The sequence below is a fragment of the Ranitomeya imitator genome, chromosome 4 (genome assembly GCF_032444005.1).
Source record: "Ranitomeya imitator isolate aRanImi1 chromosome 4, aRanImi1.pri, whole genome shotgun sequence".
NCBI lineage: Eukaryota > Metazoa > Chordata > Amphibia > Anura > Dendrobatidae > Ranitomeya > Ranitomeya imitator.
In genome coordinates this window covers 209,196,900-209,211,909 of record NC_091285.1, presented here as the reverse complement: position 1 = coordinate 209,211,909, position 15,010 = coordinate 209,196,900, and the positions used below count along the sequence as shown (strand labels likewise).

General features: G+C 42.0%; 1 protein-coding gene across 1 annotated transcript in view; it reads left to right on the top strand.

Moving 5' to 3' along the window:
• The window catches only part of PLXNC1 (plexin C1), a 374,777-nt gene that overhangs the window by 336,911 nt on the left and 22,856 nt on the right, over positions 1-15,010 (top strand). The window contains exons 26-27 of the mRNA XM_069764349.1: positions 419-523; positions 5,218-5,381. Coding sequence (XP_069620450.1) covers positions 419-523; positions 5,218-5,381 — 269 coding nt within the window. The remainder of the gene's footprint in view (positions 1-418; positions 524-5,217; positions 5,382-15,010) is intronic.

The window sequence follows — 15,010 nt, the reverse complement described above, 5'->3', positions numbered from 1 at the left end:
TCATCTTTTTAAGTGGTAGAACTTGCACTATTGCTGACTGACTGAATACTTTTTTGCCCCACTGTATGTGTGTCCCAAATTCAAGATCCCGTCTACTGAGTTTTGTCTGATGGAACTGTGAAGGCTGCAATCCCTTCAGTGGAAGCTAATTGGCTGAAGCGTTCAAAAACTTGAAAGTGAATATAGAGGTTTTTTTTTATTATTTATTGAGGACGCTTTAGTGTTTAAAGAAGGATTGTCTAGCAGTGGGCAACCTTTAGTAAGGAACCTGTAAAAATAAAGACTGACCATACTTTAGGTGTTTTGATCCATTTTTATCATATCACTTTTATTACCAGAACATGTATAATCCATGCATATACAAATTAACTCAAGAGCAAAATGTTAGGACTAATCACAAATATTATTTTCTTTCTAGGAAATGCCTGAATCTGAGGAAAATGAGCCGCAAAACACTGAAAACAAAGGCAAACATAAGTTTAAAGTAAAGGAAATATATTTGACAAAGTTGCTCTCTACCAAGGTATGAAATGAAAACTCACAAAAAAACCACAAATGTATGAAGTAGGATACAATCCAACAGTCTGTGAACCTTCTATATACACTGTGTGCACAATTATCAAAAGTGCAAATTGTCTAATGATTAATTTTGTTATTGAACAATTACAGTGCTGTTCGTCAATTCAAAATGTTAATATACCTGAAATCTGAATATTTAGAAAAGTTAAAATGTGAGGTTTTCTCTATCTTTAGGAGAATATCTCTGTGTGCAGAATTATCATGTAACTTAATGAAAATATACGTTTTCCCTTCTCAATTGTTTATTTTGATCTGCTAAAGTGAGAATAATAACCACATAACTCAAAGTGTACAAAAATATATCTGACATTATGAAAAGAACGTAGCAGTGACCATTATAGCCACCCTTCTTTTCAATAATAGTCATACACCTTCCAACCATGGAGTCTATCAGTTTCTTTGTCTGTCCGCAATCAACTTTTTGGGCTGCACAACCACAGTCCAAACCAGTCAGAGAGGTGTCCTGTTTTCCTTCACTGTAAATCTCCCTTTTAAGAAAGGCATACAAGTTCTCAATAGGATTTTGTTCCGGTGAGGTGGAGGCCATGTCATTATTATTTAATCTTTAAGGCCTTTACTGGCTAGCCAAGCAGCTGAGACTTTGATGCATGTAATGAAGTATTGTCATGCATAAAAATCATGGATTTCTTGAAAGATACAGAATTTTTCCTGTACCAGATAAAAGTACAGATTTTTCAGAAAAGGGCGCCCCAATATTCAACTAAAAATGACAATGACATGATTTCCTTTTTTGAAAACATTTATTTTACAAACACAACACAAAAAATTGGGCCTAATTATAAAAATTATAAAATCTTAGTTGCTAGAAGCTAAAGATTAGGCGTCCCAAAAAAAAGGACATTGGTAGATAATGGGTTAACTAAAGCTACATTCAGATAGTGAATTAAGATTCTATCATATACAGTGGCATGAGAATGACTTTGTGTTGTGCAATGTTAAAACCAGGGGCGGACATACCTCATATTCAGTAAATTGTAGACTTTGGAACTCAAAAAATGTATATTATTTCTTTATTATTTTTAGTCCATATGGAAAATGATCCTGTGCTGATATAACCTTATAAATGTTCTCCTGCTATGTACTCGCTGTGTTTGACCATGCAGGAACATGGTTTGAACATCCAACAGCTCCTGGGCAGAATAGGAAGCAAAAGAGTATACAGACATTAAAGCATATGTGGTCGCAGCTGATTCTTCCTGAGAGGTAAAACATTGTTTTTAAATAGGCAGAGAAATGGTTTACCTCACAGAAAGTTATGCCTCTGTTAATTCTGTTTTGTTAATGTAGCCATTATATTCAAGTGTTTTGTCTCAGAAAACTGAAAGTTTTTTTTAATATGACACATACATATTTATTCGAATTTGCATATACAATTATAACATAGACAATATTACTTTATGCTATAAAACTCTCCATGCAAAGCCAATACACAAAGATAAACTAAAAGTGTAATATCTTCCCATAGCATTTTTCAGGAATTATATGTGCAAAAGACATGCAATAAAACATAGGCCTGCTCTGTGGCCTCCCCTCTAACACTCTTGCACCCCTCCAATCTATTCTAAACTCTGCTGCCCGACTAATCCACCTGTCCCCCCGCTATTCCCCGGCCTCTCCCCTCTGTCAATCCCTGCACTGGCTCCCCATCACCCAGAGACTCCAGTACAAAAGCCTAACCATGACATACAAAGCCATCCACAACCTGTCTCCTCCATACATCTGTGACCTCGTCTTCCGGTACTTTCCTGCACGCAACCTCCGATCCTCACAAGATCTCCTTCTCTACTCCCCTATTATCTCCTCTTCGCACAATCGCATACAAGATTTCTCTCGTGCATCCCCCCTACTCTGGAATTCTCTACCACAACATATCAGACTCTCGCCTACCATCGAAACCTTCAAAAAGAACCTGAAGACCCACCTCTTCCGACAAGCCTACAACCTGCAGTAACCATCGATTGACCAAACCGCTGCACGGCCAGCTCTACCCTCACCTACTGTATCCTCACCCATCCCTTGTAGATTGTGAGCCCTCGCGGGCAGGGTCCTCTCTCCTCCTGTACCAGTTGTGACTTATATTGTTCAAGATTATTGTACTTGTTTTATTATGTATACCCCTCCTCACATGTAAAGCGCCATGGAATAAATGGCGCTATAATAAATAATAATAATAATAATAATAGGCCCTGATTAATTTTGTACTCCAGTCTTGATGAACAGTATAGTGATGAGCGATTGTGCTCGTTTCTCGAGATTTCCCGAGCATGCTCGGGTGGCCTCCGAGTATTTGTGAGTGCTCAGAGATTTAGTTTTTGTCGACGCAGCTGCATGATTTATGGCCGTAAGACAGCCTGAGTACATGTGGGGGTTGCCTGGTTGCTAGGGAATCCCCACATGTATTCAAGATGTCTAGCACTTGCAAATCATGCAGCTACAGAGACAAAAACTAAATCTCCGAGCAGTCACAAATACTCGGAGACCACCCAAGCATGCTTGGGCAAACCCGAGCAACGAGTATACTCGCTCGTCATCACTAGAACAGTATGCTAGAGTAAGATGCACCAAATTCATTAAGAAGTCTGCACTTTCTAATGAATTTAGTGCAGCTTTCAAATGTCGTGCACCATCAAAATAAAAGTATTTCAGTCAAAGGTTAGAGTATGCTTTCAGTCACAATGTATGCCACTTTTGGGCTGTAAATAATGATACAGTGGGGCAAAAAAGTATTTAGTCAGTCAGCAATAGTGCAAGTTCCACCACTTAATAAGATGAGAGGCGTCTGTAATTTACATCATAGGTAGACCTCAACTATGGGAGACAAACTGAGAAAAAAAAATCCAGAAAATCACATTGTCTGTTTTTTTTAACAATTTATTTGCATATTATGGTGGAAAATAAGTATTTGGTCAGAAACAAACAATCAAGATTTCTGGCTCTCACAGACCTGTAACTTCTTCTTTAAGAGTCTCCTCTTTCCTCCACTCATTACCTGTAGTAATGGCACCTGTTTAAACTTGTTATCAGTATAAAAAGACACCTGTGCACACCCTCAAACAGTCTGACTCCAAACTCCACTATGGTGAAGGCCAAAGAGCTGTTAAAGGACACCAGAAACAAAATTGTAGCACTGCACCAGGCTGGGAAGACTGAATCTGCAATAGCCAACCAGCTTGGAGTGAAGAAATCAACAGTGGGAGCAATAATTAGAAAATGGAAGACATACAAGACCACTGATAATCTCCCTCGATCTGGGGCTCCACGCAAAATCCCACCCCGTGGGGTCAGAATGATCACAAGAACGGTGAGCAAAAATCCCAGAACCACGCAGGGGGACCTAGTGAATGAACTGCAGAGAGCTGGGACCAATGTAACAAGGCCTACCATAAGTAACACACTACGCCACCATGGACTCAGATCCTGCAGTGCCAGACCTGTCCCACTGCTTAAGCCAGTACATGTCCGGGCCCGTCTGAAGTTTGCTAGAGAGCATTTGGATGATCCAGAGGAGTTTTGGGAGAATGTCCTATGGTCTGATGAAACCAAACTAGAACTGTTTGGTAGAAACACAACTTGTCGTGTTTGGAGGAAAAAGAATACTGAGTTGCATCCATCAAACACCATACCTACTGTAAAGCATGGTGGTGGAAACATCATGCTTTGGGGCTGTTTCTCTGCAAAGGGGCCAGGACGACTGATCCGGGTACATGAAAGAATGAATGGGGCCATGTATCGTGAGATTTTGAGTGCAAACCTCCTTCCATCAGCAAGGGCATTGAAGATGAAATGTGGCTGGGTCTTTCAACATGACAATGATCCAAAGCACACCGCCAGGGCAACGAAGGAGTGGCTTCGTAAGAAGCATTTCAAGGTCCTGGAGTGGCCTAGCCAGTCTCCAGATCTCAACCCTATAGAAAACCTTTGGAGGGAGTTGAAAGTCCGTGTTGTCAAGCGAAAAGCCAAAAACATCACTGCTCTAGAGGAGATCTGCATGGAGGAATGGGCCAACATACCAACAACAGTGTGTGGCAACCTTGTGAAGACTTACAGAAAACGTTTGACCTCTGTCATTGCCAACAAAGGATATATTACAAAGTATTGAGATGAAATTTTGTTTCTGACCAAATACTTATTTTCCACCATAATATGCAAATAAATTGTTAAAAAAACAGACAATGTGATTTTCTGGATTTTTTTTTCTCAGTTTGTCTCCCATAGTTGAGGTCTACCTATGATGTAAATTACAGATGCCTCTCATCTTTTTAAGTGGTGGAACTTGCACTATTGCTGACTGACTAAATACTTTTTTGCCTCACTGTATATGTATTGGTTGTGCTCAGCCACATGCCCTCTCAACTAAGTTAAACCCAATTTTCTTAAAAGTTGCCAGATCTTCCCAGGATTGGTGTAAAAACTCGTAACAACAGCAATAACAACAGGTTTTGCAACATTTCAGATGGCTTTAGGCCATTATTTTGGTAAAAGCTGATTAATTGGGGATTAGCATTTGTCCTACTACATTCTAGTATTCTGGTATCCAAGTGTCAGTTCAGCTGTACTGATAAACTACATGTTCTTAAATCTAATCCATTTCCCAAGTAACCAGTTGCTCTCTTTTAGGTTGCTGTTCATTCTGCTGTAGAAATGTTGTTTAAAAGCATTTGGACAGTCCCACACAACAAACCTCCAGTAGCTATAAAATACTTTTTCGACTTTTTGGATACCCAGGCAGAAATAAAAAAAATTACAGATCCAGACGTGGTACACATTTGGAAGACAAACAGGTATATATATATATTCTTTGAGATATTACTGAACATACAAATAGCAAGTTGCTAATTGTAAGTAAAGCTATATTAAAAAGTATTTTTTGCATTATACAGAACACAGTGTATGGACACACGTGTGTGAGGAAGTAAAAAAAGGGCAGGGCTATTTATGGGGTGGGGAAATAGTCAAAGGGTCCAGGGACATGAAGCAACCAGTCTGGGAGAGTTTTGAAAAAGGACAGGAAGAGTCAGTAGGTGGGTAAAGGTTCTGAGGAAGGGTGGAAGGGAGACAGACAGGGGCTGGCTGGCACTTTTCAGCCTGGGGGGCAGTCACAAGGCAGTGGCCCTCGAGTTGCGATGGCCCTCCTTTTTCGTGCTTATCTCTGGCCATTGAATTAAAGCAGCACAGGCTTTAAAAACTGGCTGGTACATAGATATGGGATATACAATATGATGTCCCCACTGCCTCCTATATATAGTATGAGGCTTTACAGTTTTCTATATACCATATACTATAGCTCCCCACATATAATATGTCTCCAAAACCCCATATATATAGTGTTATGGTCCATGAAAGAAAAATAAGTGGGTACCACCATAGATAGCAAACCAAGTACCGGGAGGTGCTACTAATGCGCCTAAAACATGAAATGCACAAGAAAGAGAAGAAGAGGCGCAAATAACGTGCACACACAACCCGTAAATAGTGAAAAAAGGCTTTTATTGAAAAGACAAAGTGCTTGAAATCATAAAAACATTAAAAACATGTAAAAAAGCATACCCAAGTCAACACCCCTTTTATGGGATGTGTACAAGCAGGCTCAATAGGGAATAAGTAGCTCCAAGCAATTTAATTACTCCAGCGAGTAAAGATCATCCATTGTATGTGCAAAGTACAACCAAGAGCTCAAAATGTAGGAAACCATTTTACATGTAAAGTAACCATATTGCAGACAATGAACACATATTTGTGGTGCACATAATAAGAGTACTTACACAATAGAAAAAAGTCTATGGGTCCCCTACAGCTCTCTAATTGCGATATTATGTACCTCACAGCTTCCTTTATATAGAATGATGATCCCGCATCCCCTCTATATATAGTATCATGTCCCTACAGCGCCCTATATGGAATATGGTGGCCCCACAGCCCCCATATGATGGTCCCCACAGTTTCTTTTATTTATATATATTATATATGGTATGAAGGTATCCCACTGCCCCACATATATAGTATGATGGTCCCCACAGCCCCACATATATAGTATATATAGTGCAATGGCCCCAGTTCCCATCCTAAATATAGTTCGATGGCACTAGTTGCCCATAGGCCACCATCTAGTATATATAGTATGATGGCCTCAGTTCTACGCACATATCTAGTATAATGGTCCCAGTTCTCCCCATATACACTGTATAGTATGATGGCCCCAGCTATCCCCATATATATATTATGATGGCACCAGTTCTCCATATTAAAAATAATGAAGTTTATACTCACCAAATCCTGATTCACGACACTGTAGCCTCCATTTTCTCTTCTGGTCTGCAGAGCGTCATGAGGAAATAATGTAATCGCAATGCCTGCTTGAGCACACTAAAGTCTCAGGAAGCTGCGGTCTGCAGCTTATGAGACAGACCAGGGCTTCCACTAGGAATTTTGGGGCCCCATATTAGCTAAATTTTCGGGTTCCCTTGAGGCTCTGCCCAGGCACCATACCAGCTCTGCCTCCACCACCTCACCGCTCACTCTTGGAAAAACTCAACTTCTCCACCACATCCTCACTGATCAGATATTAACTGTTCCCATCTAATACCAGATCACATTCATAACCAGCAGCTTTTGTTCTGGCCAAAAGAATTTTTAAGCTGACACCACGACATGGTAGACTCTTTCGGTCGGGCCCTACTCTAAGCCATTAACAATGCATATATTTTTATGTATTTTTCTTTAAGGGAATGAGTGACATACAGTAAAGACCAAAGGTTTGGACACCTTCTCATTTAAAGATTTTTCTGTATTTTCATGACTATGAAAATTGTACATTCACACTGAAGGCATCAAAACTATGAATTAACACAAGTGGAATTATATACTTAACAAACAAGTGTAACATAGTAACATAGTAACATAGTTAGTAAGGCCGAAAAAAGACATTTGTCCATCCAGTTCAGCCTATATTCCATCATAATAAATCCCCAGATCTACGTCCTTCTACAGAACCTAATAATTGTATGATACAATATTGTTCTGCTCCAGGAAGACATCCAGGCCTCTCTTGAACCCCTCGACTGAGTTCGCCATCACCACCTCCTCAGGCAAGCAATTCCAGATTCTCACTGCCCTAACAGTAAAGAATCCTCTTCTATGTTGGTGGAAAAACCTTCTCTCCTCCAGACACAAAGAATGCCCCCTTGTGCCCGTCACCTTCCTTGGTATAAACAGATCCTCAGCGAGATATTTGTATTGTCCCCTTATATACTTATACATGGTTATTAGATCGCCCCTCAGTCGTCTTTTTTCTAGACTAAATAATCCTAATTTCGCTAATCTATCTGGGTATTGTAGTTCTCCCATCCCCTTTATTAATTTTGTTGCCCTCCTTTGTACTCTCTCTAGTTCCATTATATCCTTCCTGAGCACCGGTGCCCAAAACTGGACACAGTACTCCATGTGCGGTCTAACTAGGGATTTGTACAGAGGCAGTATAATGCTCTCATCATGTGTATCCAGACCTCTTTTAATGCACCCCATGATCCTGTTTGCCTTGGCAGCTGCTGCCTGGCACTGGCTGCTCCAGGTAAGTTTATCATTAACTAGGATCCCCAAGTCCTTCTCCCTGTCAGATTTACCCAGTGGTTTCCCGTTCAGTGTGTAATGGTGATATTGATTCCCTCTTCCCATGTGTATAACCTTACATTTATCATTGTTAAACCTCATCTGCCACCTTTCAGCCCAAGTTTCCAACTTATCCAGATCCATCTGTAGCAGAATACTATCTTCTCTTGTATTAACTGCTTTACATAGTTTTGTATCATCTGCAAATATCGATATTTTACTGTGTAAACCTTTTACCAGATCATTAATGAATATGTTGAAGAGAACAGGTCCCAATACTGACCCCTGCGGTACCCCACTGGTCACAGCGACCCAGTTAGAGACTATACCATTTATAACCACCCTCTGCTTTCTATCACTAAGCCAGTTACTAACCCATTTACACACATGTTCCCCCAGACCAAGCATTCTCATTTTGTGTACCAACCTCTTGTGCGGCACGGTATCAAACGCTTTGGAAAAATCGAGATATACCACGTCCAATGACTCACCGTGGTCCAGCCTATAGCTTACCTCTTCATAAAAACTGATTAGATTGGTTTGACAGGAGCGATTTCTCATAAACCCATGCTGATATGGAGTTAAACAGTTATTCTCATTGAGATAATCCAGAATAACATCCCTCAGAAACCCTTCAAATATTTTACCAACAATAGAGGTTAGACTTACTGGCCTATAATTTCCAGGTTCACTTTTAGAGCCCTTTTTGAATATTGGCACCACATTTGCTATGCGCCAGTCCTGCGGAACAGACCCTGTCGCTATAGAGTCACTAAAAATAAGAAATAATGGTTTATCTATTACATTACTTAGTTCTCTTAGTACTCGTGGGTGTATGCCATCCGGACCCGGAGATTTATCTATTTTAATCTTATTTAGCCGGTTTCGCACCTCTTCTTGGGTTAGATTGGTGACCCTTAATATAGGGTTTTCATTGTTTCTTGGGATTTCACCTAGCATTTCATTTTCCACCGTGAATACCGTGGAGAAGAAGGTGTTTAATATGTTAGCTTTTTCCTCGTCATCTACAACCATTCTTTCCTCACTATTTTTTAAGGGGCCTACATTTTCAGTTTTTATTCTTTTACTATTGATATAGTTGAAGAACAGTTTGGGATTAGTTTTACTCTCCTTAGCAATGTGCTTCTCTGTTTCCTTTTTGGCAGCTTTAATTAGTTTTTTAGATAAAGTATTTTTCTCCCTATAGTTTTTTAGAGCTTCAATGGTGCCATCCTGCTTTAGTAGTGCAAATGCTTTCTTTTTACTGTTAATTGCCTGTCTTACTTCTTTGTTTAGCAACATTGGGTTTTTCCTATTTCTAGTCCTTTTATTCCCACAAGGTATAAACCGCTTACACTGCCTATTTAGGATGTTCTTAAACATTTCCCATTTATTATCTGTATTCTTATTTCTGAGGATATTGTCCCAGTCTACCAGATTAAGGGCATCTCTAAGCTGTTCAAACTTTGCCTTCCTAAAGTTCAATGTTTTTGTGACTCCCTGACAAGTCCCCCTAGTGAAAGACAGGTGAAACTGCACAATATTGTGGTCGCTATTTCCTAAATGCCCGACCACCTGCAGATTTGTTATTCTGTCAGGTCTATTAGATAGTATTAGGTCTAAAAGTGCTGCTCCTCTGGTTGGATTCTGCACCAATTGTGAAAGATAATTTTTCTTGGTTATTAGCAGAAACCTGTTGCCTTTATGGGTTTCACAGGTTTCTGTTTCCCAGTTAATATCCGGGTAGTTAAAGTCCCCCATAACCAGGACCTCATTATGGGTTGCAGCTTCATCTATCTGCTTTAGAAGTAGACTTTCCATGCTTTCTGTTATATTTGGGGGTTTGTAACAGACCCCAATGAGAATTTTGTTACCATTTTTCCCTCCATGAATTTCAACCCATATGGACTCGACATCCTCATTCCCTTCGCTAATATCCTCCCTTAAAGTGGACTTTAAACAAGACTTTACATAGAGACAAACCCCTCCTCCTCTCCGATTTTTACGATCCTTTCTAAACAGACTGTAACCCTGTAAGTTGACTGCCCAGTCATAGCTTTCATCTAACCATGTCTCGGTTATTCCCACTATGTCAAAGTTACCTGTAGATATTTCTGCTTCTAGTTCTTCCATCTTGTTTGTCAGGCTTCTGGCGTTTGCGAGCATGCAGTTTAGAGGATTTTGTTTTGTTCCAATCTCCTCACTGTGGATTGTTTTAGAAATGTTCTTACCTCCCTTCAGAGTATGTTTTCCTGGGTCGTCTTTGTTCGAGTCTAATGTTTTTCTTCCAGTCCCCTCTTCTTCTAGTTTAACGCCCTCCTGATGAGTGTAGCGAGTCTTCTGGCGAATGTGTGTTTCCCAGGTTTGTTGAGGTGTAGTCCGTCTCTGGCGAGGAGTCCATCATACCAGTAATTCACACCGTGGTCCAGGAATCCGAATCCTTGTTGTCTGCACCATCGTCTTAGCCAGTTGTTTGCATCAAGGATCCTGTTCCATCTCCTGGTGCCATGCCCGTCTACTGGAAGGATAGAAGAAAAAACTACCTGTGCATCCAGTTCCTTTACTTTCTTCCCCAACTCTTCAAAGTCCTTGCAGATTGTCGGTAGGTCCTTCCTTGCCGTGTCATTGGTGCCAACATGTATCAGAAGAAATGGGTGGACGTCCTTGGAGCTGAAGAGCTTTGGTATCCTATCGGTCACATCCTTGATCATCGCACCTGGAAGGCAGCATACTTCTCTTGCAGTTATGTCCGGTCTACAGATGGCTGCTTCTGTGCCTCTCAGTAGTGAGTCTCCCACCACCACCACTCTTCGTTGCTTCTTGGCTGTACTTTTTGCTGTCACTTGTTGCTGTGTGCCCTTTTCTTTTTTGCTTGCTAGTATTGCTTCATTCTTAGGTGTGCCATCTTCATCCTCTACAAAGATTTGATATCGGTTCTTCAGTTGTGTGGTTGGTGATTTCTCCATGGTCTTCTTGCTTCTTTTGGTCACATGCTTCCACTCATCTGCTTTTGGAGGTTCTCTGACACTTTTTTCACCTTCTGTGACCAGTAGAGATGCTTCTGTTCTGTCTAGAAAGTCTTCATTCTCTTTGATGAGTTTCAAAGTTGCTATTCTTTCTTCCACACCCCGCACCTTTTCTTCTAAAAGGGCCACTAGTCTACACTTCTGACAGGTGAAATTGGATTCTTCTTCTGGTCGATCTGTGAACATGTAGCACATGCTGCAGCTCACCATGTAGGTTGTCACATCTGCCATGTTGCTCCTAGATCCTGCTGACTTGCTGTGTGTTTTCCTTCTTGTGTAATCTACTCAGCCAAGCTCTCTTGCAATAATGTCCTACAGGCAAGGTTTGGTGATGCTTTCAGTGAAACAACTGAAATTATGTTTTATATTCTAGGTTCTTCAAAGTAGCCACCTTTTGCTTTGATGACTGCTTTGCACAATCTTGGCATTCTCTTGATGAGCTTCAAGAGGTAGTCACTGGGAATGGTCTTCCAACAATCTTGAAGGAGTTCCCATAAATGCTTAGCACTTGTTGGCCCTTTTGCCTTCACTCTGCGGTCCAGCTCACCCCAAACCATCTCGATTGGGTTCAGGTCTGGTGACTGTGGAGGCCAGGTCATCTGGCGTAGCACCCCATCACTTTTTCCCTTTCTTCTACACTACATATCTGAATACAGAGATGCACCCACAATCAATATATAATTGGTTATTATGCAACCTCATAGATTGTAAGCTTGCAAGCAGGGCCCTCTTTCCTTTTGGTATCTGGTGATCTATTGTTTATTGTTATGCTTAATGTCCATTATCTGTACAAGTCCCCTCTAAAATGTAAAGTGTTGCGGAATTTGTTGGCGCTATAGAAATAAAATTATTATTATTATTAGTAACCCATCATTCCAAATATATATTATAATCCACCACTGTGCACCCACTAACTATAAATAGCCACTTTCTCCATTTAATATAAATCACCGTATATACTAGAGTATACTTGGGTCATACCCAGGGGTCGGAAGGGTAGGGTAGGGGGAGCGGAGCTGTGTAATAATACTCACTTGGTCCTGGCGCGGCCCCTACACGTCTTTTCTCCGGCCCCGACAGCTTCTTCCTGTAGTGAGCGGTCACATGGTACCGCTCATTACAGTAATGAATATGGACCCCACTTCCATAGGGGTGGAGCCGTAATTCATTACTGTAATGAGAGGTACCATGTGACCGCTCACTACAGGAAGAAGCTGCCGGCGCTGGGGAACAGACGTGCAGGGACTGCACCAGGAGCAGGTGAGTATAACTCAGTGCGCTATATTCACCTGCTCCCCGTTCCACCGTCGGCGCCGCTGCGTCTTCCGCATCCTCTGCAGTGATGCTCAGGTCAGAGGGCGCGATGACGCGATTAGTGCGCGCCGCCCTCTGCCTGAATGTCAGTGCAGAGGACGAGAAGACACAGTGGTGGTCGGCGTTGGAACGGGGAGCAGGTAAATATAGCAAGTGCCGGGGACCTGAGAGGTATGTGATTTTTTTATTTTTTAATTGCAGCAACAGCATATGGGGCAAATATCTGTATGGAGTATCTTATGGGGCCATGTGCAGCATTATATGGGGCAATTATCTGTATGGAGCATCTTATGGAGCCATGTGCAGCATTATATGGGGCAAATATCTGTATGGGGCCATGTGCAGCATTATATGGGGCAAATATCTCTATGGAGCATCTTATGGGGCCATGTGCAGCATTATATGGGGTAAATATCCGTATGAAGCATCTTATCGGTCTATGTGCAGCATTATATGGGGCAGATATCTGTATGGAGCATATTATGGGACCATGTGCAGCATTATATGGGACAAATATCTGTATAGGGCCATGTGCAGCATTATATGGAGCAAATATCTGTATGGAGCATCTTATGGGGCCATGTGCAGCATTATATGGGACAATTATCTGTATGGAGCATCTTATGGGGCCATGTGCAGCATTATATGGGACAAATATCTGTATGGGCCATGTGCAGCATTATATGGGGCAAATATCTCTATGGAGCATCTTATGGGGCCATAATCCACATTTGTGGAGCATTATATGGGGCAAATGTGTCTATGGAGCATCTTATGGGGTCATAATCAACATTTGTGCAGCATTATATGGGGCATATTTTAATATGGAGCATCTTATGGAGCCCATCATAAACTGCATGGAGCATTATATGGGGCGTATTTTGTATGGAGCATCTTATGGGGCCATCATGAACTGTATGGAGCATTATATGGGGCTCCTGATTCAATATGGATATTCAAAAACACTTAAACTACTGATGTCTCAATTAATTTTACTTTTATTGGTATGTATTTTTATTTTTGAAATTTACCAGTAGCTGCTGCATTTTCCACCCTAGGCTTATACACGAGTCATTAAGTTTTCCCAGTTTTTTGTGGCAAATTTAGGGGTCTCGGTTTACACTCGGGTTGGCTTATACTCGAGTATATACGGTAATTTTTTTTTAAATATATAAATTAATTAGCACCTGTACTCTTTTCCCTAATTCATTACCATCCTCACCGCCACCCACTATGTACCTCCCGCTCTAGTCCTAACTCCGATTCATTATATGTACATGCCCCTCCCACCCCAATTCATTGTCATGTCTTTCTCTCTCACCCTCTATTCATTATCAACTGCTCTACCCCACATTCATTATTTATTATCCCCCTAGATCATCATTTGCTCTCCCATCCCCTTCAATTCATCATTTGCTCTGCCCACCCCCACCTTCAATTGCTGTCCCCATCCCTCACACTGAATTCATCATTTGCAGTCTCTTGTCCTCTCTCCACTTCATCATTTGCAGTCCCCGTCCTCTCCCCACTTCATCATTTGCAGTCACCCCACTTTAATTTGAAGTCCCCTTACTTCATCTATTGCAGTCCCCTATCATCCTCTCAATTCATTTGCAGTGCCCCTACACATTTGCAGTCCCCTATCCCCCTTCAATTTCATCATGTGCAGTCCCCCCTCAGACACACTTCATCATGTGCAGTCCCCTTCCCCCACTTCATCGTGTGCAGTCCCCCTTACCCCCAATTCATCATGTGCAGTCCTCCTTACCCCCCACTTCATGCGCAGGCGCCCTTACCCCCACTTAATCATGTGCAGCCCCACTCCCCCACTTCATCATGTGCATCCCCACTCCCCCTTTTTCATCATGTGCATCCCCAGTCCCCCTTCATCATGTACAGTTCCCCTTATCCCCCACGTCATCATGCACAGCCCCCCTTCCCCCCAAACTCCATCATGTGCAGCCTCACTCCCCCCACTCCTTCATGTGTAGCCCCACTTACCCCCCACTCCATCATGTGCAGTCTCCATTAACCCCAAAATTCCATCATGTTCAGCCCCACTCCCCCTTCATCATGTGCAGCCCCATTTACCCCCCACTCCATCATGTGCAGTCTCCTATAACCCCCCTCTTCATCACTTGCAGTTACCCCCACCCATTGAATTCATTTTATAAAGAAAACAAAAAAGTTTTTCATACTTACCTCACCAGTTGCTCCCCTGCAGCACCTGCAGCTTCCTTTCTGCTTCCAGTCATCTCACACGCCCGACACCTGACCCGGAAGTACAGAGAACATGGAGGGAGCAGGAGCTGTGCAGCCATCAAGGCTGCGCTGAAACTGTGATGCGGCTGTGTCTGCTGCTGGCGGCATCACAGTACAGAGGGCATGGCCGCGCACAATTTCCATCAGGCGTCCGGCCCTGTACTGCTGCTGGGGGAGCACCCTGGGAGGCATTTGCCTCCCTG